At 40.0% G+C, this 6220-nt stretch overlaps 1 protein-coding gene across 1 annotated transcript; it reads left to right on the top strand.

Moving 5' to 3' along the window:
• The first annotated feature begins 2320 nt into the window (after window positions 1–2320).
• Window positions 2321–5879, top strand: LOC103645140 (uncharacterized). The gene is made up of 6 exons (XM_020542972.2): window positions 2321–2504; window positions 2611–2782; window positions 3393–3595; window positions 3896–4018; window positions 5708–5790; window positions 5862–5879. The coding sequence occupies exons 2-6, from the start codon at window positions 2634–2636 to the stop codon at window positions 5877–5879; spliced, it is 576 nt and encodes a 191-aa protein (XP_020398561.2). The 5' UTR covers window positions 2321–2504; window positions 2611–2633.
• Window positions 5880–6220: the final 341 nt, after the last annotated feature.

The raw sequence follows: 6220 nt of genomic DNA, 5'->3' as shown, positions 1-6220 counted from the left end.
TCGCTTCATTGCTTCAGAGATAGGAACAGTTTCCGCACCTTCGGCTTCGTCTCCCTCGCGCTCAACTCTAGCAGTAGAGCGCACTCTAGCCATTTAATTTTGAATTTCTTGAAAAATTTATTGGAAATTAATAACCTTTCCTTCCGAAGCTCTTCTTCTGACGAAGCAAACACCAAACTGGAGCTTCGTTTGAATGCGAAAGTCAAGCTTCGGCTATGGTTAAAAATTTTGGCAGCAAAACAGTGCAATAGCAATGAATGTTATGGTAACTTCACATCTACCCGTCTGTTTATATAGTGCTGCAGGTAAGAAGGTGAATCGTCAGGATTTTTACACCAGGCAAACAGTTGCTCGCACCCACTGAATGGTGGGCCGCAAAAACTAGAATAGTGAACCTGCATGGTGGGACCGCTACGCGGTCGAAAGTTGTATCGTTTCTCGACAACGAGCTCAGGGAAGGTGTTTTTCGGACCTTCGGCTTCCTGAAGCCTAAGAGACTTTTTTCACGGATCAAGCTCGTTACGAAAAACGATCTAGCACCGCGAAGGGGCTACTGTTAGGACCATGCTTCGTCGCCGAAGGTCCTGCAAAATGAAACAGCTTTGGCTGAAGCTGCTTGAACATGATGCCGAAGATACCGTTCACGAAGCTTCGGAGCTACAGCATATCCAAAGACGAAGGGTCGAACCGACTTAAAGATAGAATGACCTTTTAGCCCATAAGGGTCTGAGTCATTGTTGTAAACTTTTATGAGGGGCATAATTGTAATTCCTCATGAGCTGTGTCATGTGTCTATAAATAGTGAACAGTATTCCTTCACTGTTCACGCATCCCTGTAATTGCTAACGCATCACTCGAGAATTATTGCTTGTCAAGGCAAAGGTACAAATGTACCTAAACGTTGTATTCAAATATCTTAAATTCATATAATAAGATATGTGAATGATGTCATTTATTTTTAATGTATTTATCTTTAATGTTTCATGTTCTATTTTACTTTGCAGTATCTTTATAAATTTAATTACGAAGGTAAAACCTTCGTAATATTATGCTCGTGACCTTCGTCCGAAGTTCATTAAATCCTTGTGGAGATAATGCTTCGACGGGCGAAGGGCATTGATATTTAACATTTTATGTTGCCTTGTTCTTAATTCATAGCACTTGAGAACAAGTCTCCAACACTCGCGATCCACTCCCCCATCGAGCTGCTTTCCTACCGAGGTCGCGAACTCCTCCTATGCGAGATCCACGCTGCTCTCCATGGAAGGCCGGGGACCTATTGTACCCCGATGTGGAAATCTCCTCCTCAGCGATTCAAGGTGTTCTGCTCACCCCGTCCTTCTCGCTCTTTACTCTTTGATTGAGATGAGGGTTCTAGGGATTTATTGCTTAAAGATTACGTGCTGACGATTTGATCTTTGGCCAAACCTCTTATCCCTCCTGTTGATGAGTTAGTTTAATTTTTCTGGGTGGAGTGTGTTCTACGCTTCAAATGGCCCCACACTGCTTCTCTGCTCTCCTTGATTCTTTTCTTGTTGCGTGCTGGTAGATATAAAACCAGTTGCAGTCACACAGGTGGTTGTCCTTGTCTGTGTGGGTGCGTGCGTGAATTTCTTAGGATATGCATCTGTCTGTCTGTGTGCGTCTCTTTCTGTGTAGCAAGTAGCAACACGAGAGGAAAGAATTTGGTCGTGAGTCGCGACCAGGGAGCTGTGCGGATGCCGACCATCATTGTCTCGGTGGACCTGGAATGCAGCCGCTGTCATGCCAAGATCGAGAATGTGCTCAACAGGATCCAAGGTGTGTTTGCGCTTGCAGCTCCACTCTGTTCATACTGCCTTCCTCCACTTGTGGACTATGGTGTTGAGCTGGTTTCGTTGATGGCAACTGATACTAACTGAGCGGTGGGTATTTCTTTCTTGGGACGATATGGATGTCGCGGTTTCGTTGTTGATGCGCGCACCGTGGGTCCGCGGTAGAGAAGGGTGAGTTCTGCATCGACGACATCGACTTGGACGAGAAGAGCAACAAGGTGAAGGTGTTTCGTTTTGCTGTTTTTTCATGATTCGTGGCATGGACTGAATCATGTAAATATGATAGCATGTGTTTTTTCATCTCTGCATTTTCTATACTTTATACGCTATGATCTGTGCTTACCAAACTTTAAATGGGCAGTGGGGACTAGACTTCTTCAACGAACCAACCAAACATAAATACTGAAACGAAAGGGTGCTTGCACTATAAATACCTAGGAAAGTCCACTCTGTTATGTTCTTATTTATTAAATGCTTCATTAGAAAGTCAACCTTTGAGCAGGTATAAGCCTGGGGACTGGATTGAGGGAGTCGGAGGCGCAAAGGCTGGACATTTTGTCTTGCCTGAGGTCACCACATTGCTCCTGGTGGGCCCTAGAGGTTCTGTCAAGAGCACACTTGTAAACCGAATTACTAGGGTCTTTGACAAGGATGATGATCCTTTTGCACCAGATCGAGCACAGGTGTCATGTAAGCTTTAACCTTTTTTGGGATGCTATTTCGTGGTGACATACAACTGAAGTTAGTTTCATCCATTATTACTGTTTAGTAATTGGACCTAAATTGATTTTGCTAGGCAATTCACAATCAAATGGTACAATGTTTCTTCGCGAGTATCCAATTCCAAGGAATTCAAGTGCCGTATGTATTTACGATACACGTGGCTGGTCAAACGACCTAGAGAAAAATTTCAAAATGCTGCATCAGTGGATGACAAAAGGAATAAGCCATGGGGAGACAACAATGTGGTAAGGGATGACTTACTAACTCTTTGTTTTCTGTCGTGAAACTAGAAAAACATTGTACACTGTGTGACCCTATACAAACTGTTTATTATTTTTTGAGAGAGTAATTCTCAAATTTCTGTCAACAGATTCGAGTAATCAACCTTTTGCCATTCAGTATGTTCATTTCTAATCTCAGTTGTCACCAGCTGTATACAGATTGCAGAATGAGGCTGATTCTTAGGACTAACTTTAGATTGTGTCTGGATTTGTTGTCTCTCGTCAGATATGATTGATTTCCAGCATCAATAGGACAGGTGTCCTGAATTACTTACCTACCTTCTGTATGCTTTATAAGCATTTAAGGCCTTAATGAGGACCACCATGAAAATTCTCCCATTCTCTTTCACAGGACACAACATTTTTAGCCAGGATATGGATATGGATATGTTTTGAATTTTATGACAATTCCAGTCATCATTGCATGTCATTCAGAGTATCGTTATACTTGAATTCCGATTTTCTGTTTCAATTCCACAAACTTTATTGTTCTTAAGCTAATGAAGTAACTTATGAAGTTTTACAGCTTAATATATAACTTAAAGCCATTAATTTTCTGAGCATTTATAAACAGGGATGATGATGAAGGCAATAAGATAGGGAACATGAAACCATTGGGGCGGCAATACAGTTTTCTTCGTTACAAAATCTGGAAGGTCAATTTCGTGATATTTGTTGTTGATGGTGTTGCTGTCCTCGAGTCAATGGATGACAGCAATAAAGGATACACTGAGATACTTCGTCAAACTTTTATGTATCCGTTCTTGTCGATTGGAGGTAGGGATTGCTAAGATGCACACAAACCTTATATATCGATTTTATCATCATCATATGAAATTTCCTGAATACAGATTTATGTTCACATATACTGCTTTATGAATGAAATATATGTTTCGATCCTATCTTATTCTCTTCAATTCAGATCTCACCTGCTATAGAATAAGAGGCTCTTATACATGTTGTCGATTTAAATTGTTAGCTTCAGTCATCGCCTCATGCATGTATGATGTTGTCTCTGTTAATAGATTTATGTCTGCTGTTGTAGACATCATGTGACTATAACAATATTTATCGTAGATGATAAACCTGTTGTTGTTGTCACACATGGTGATAGACTGTCGATACAGCAACGTGTTCACGTTCAAGCTGAGTTAGCAGAGCTACTAGATATTCCTGTCCAGCAAATTTATGATATACTAGGTATGGCACCAGTACCTTTTTTATCATGGTATAATATGGAACATTTCGAGTGTAGTATCTGATATGTTCTACATAGGATCCAATGATGACCAAACTGATATGGCTGTACTGGATATGCTACATTATTGTGTCCGACATGCAGAGCAGAACCTCCATGTTAAGTTAAACTACTATTTGGAGGTTTGAGTTCCTTCCCTCTGTCCTTATCATGGATTATATTATCTCTCGTCCATGAAATATAAGAAATTAATGTTTTCGCATATGTTGAACAGATCAGACCGTTTTGTTAGTGGCGATTCACCTATTTTTTGTCACTCATGGCACTTAAAACTCCCTCTATAATATATATACCACTTGATCTGTTGATATTTGGAAGATACACCTGCTCTAAAGCTCATGTTTTGACAGGTGCTTGGGCGTGAAACTCTCAATAAAATGGCAGAGAAATTGATGGGCTTAGATGCAGTCATTGAAGTCGCCATTATTTTCCTATGCATCCTGGACCTGCTACTTCGATTTTCCGATAAATTAGTGCAGCCGTAGCTACGTTCTGCACTTGGGTTGTAACTAAGAAAACATCATGGTGACTACTTGTCCTCCTCAGCACAATTAAAAGGCAGTTTCAGGCTATGCACAAAATTATAATGTTTGTTTAATTGTTTTGTCTTGACAGTAAGATTTATACAGTTTAATTGTCAGTATTTCTTGGCCTATGACAGATATGAACTCATGCAGTTTAATTGTTTAAGCCTATCCCTTTTTCTAGATACATGTGGAGGACCCATGCAGTTTCAAATGTTATTGGAAATGATCCTGAACTTTATTTTATTGGTGATTGTTCTAGGGATCATTCAGTAGTTGATTAGCTGACGGTTTACTGGTGATTGTTGGGGGAGTACTTGAGCGTGTGATCTAGATGGGCGTCCTGAATGATTGCTGGTAACTCACCACGGTGAGGTATGATTTATTATTAATTCATATTTGCAACAAGGCAACATATCCTATTAGCTGGAGACTGAGCTAGCTAATTGTTAAGAGAGTTTGAGTCTCCAGATGTGAACAAACTCTCTGTAACTACTTGGTTCAGTATTTTGATCGACATCAATAAGATTTTCTTGATTATAATGTTTGTTCGACATCATGAAAATCTAGCGACTTCCTGCTCGATTTTCTGTATAATAAATACTATGAGACGATGCTGGTGTTTCATAAGATAATCGTGCAACTCATGAAAATCCAGGTAAAATATGTAGCTGACTATGGATGGCTTGATGCTATAATTTTAGCCATGTTTGCCTTATGCGTGTGATTCAAGTAGTATCCGGTGTGAATTATTTTAATGTTTATCTTCAGCACATTTTATTTACAAAAGGTTTTCCAACACTGTGTATCTGTTTGATGTCTTTGTATGTGCTTTGAATTTTCAACCAAGACACTATACATGTGCTTTGAATTTTCTTATCACGTGCTTTGCTTATTTCATCTGATTGTCTTGTATTTTAGAAAAAAATGAATTCACGATAAACAATTCCCTTAGTTATAAAAAAGCTTGAGTGTTGTCCTGTTTCTTTGAAGGCTTCACGTTGCTTTAAAATTTTGATAGCTAGAGGTGTTCCTTTACTTTGTGTACTCAGTGTTGGTCATCATTTTCCTGTCTGGTTGCATTGCCTCTTCTTGTTATTCTTGCAGTCAGCGTGAGCGAGGTCGAGGCATTGTACAAGCTGTTCAAGAAGATCAACAACGCCTTCGTCGATGATGGGTTGATTAACAAGGTCAGCAACGGGTGTCTGGTTCACTGCTTGGTTCTTATGTAATCTCTTATTAATCTTTGTGGCATGTGCAGTGTGGATGGTCTTATTAGTATCAGTCCCGTCGGTTGATGCTGCCTCTTGGCACATTGTTCGACTGTTCTCATTTCATTGGCACTTGAAATGACTTTAAACATTTTTGCCTCCTGTATCGGTTTTCCTTTTTGCCTATACAACTAGAGGAACCTATCCTGGTAACCACATTTTTTATCACTTGATCTATCCTTGTAACAATATGATCTTTTGTTGTGGAATTCACACATGATGCTGTCTCATTTTAAACTTTATGCTTCATTGAGAGAACCTTGATCGTTCTACTCTACCATATAGTCGGCTATGTTGAAAAAGATTGGGTTGCCACCGAAGCCGTTCATATGAGGCACCACCTACGTGG

The sequence above is a fragment of the Zea mays genome, chromosome 1, assembly GCF_902167145.1.
Source record: "Zea mays cultivar B73 chromosome 1, Zm-B73-REFERENCE-NAM-5.0, whole genome shotgun sequence".
NCBI classification, from domain to species: Eukaryota; Viridiplantae; Streptophyta; class Magnoliopsida; order Poales; family Poaceae; genus Zea; species Zea mays.
The sequence above is the reverse complement of the archived record's forward strand: the minus strand, read 5'-3'. Positions and strand labels throughout refer to the sequence as shown.

What these genes read in the sequence shown, in the direction of transcription:
- LOC103645140 (XM_020542972.2), top strand. Translation starts at nt 2,634, where the DNA reads ATGTTTCTTCGCGAGTATCCAATTCCAAGGAATTCAAGTGCCGTATGT. An exon ending in CATGGGGAGACAACAATGTG is followed by an intron (nt 2,783 to 3,392) that starts GTAAGGGATGAC and finishes ATTTATAAACAG; the next exon opens with GGATGATGATGAAGGCAATA. An exon ending in TCCGTTCTTGTCGATTGGAG is followed by an intron (nt 3,596 to 3,895) that starts GTAGGGATTGCT and finishes TATTTATCGTAG; the next exon opens with ATGATAAACCTGTTGTTGTT.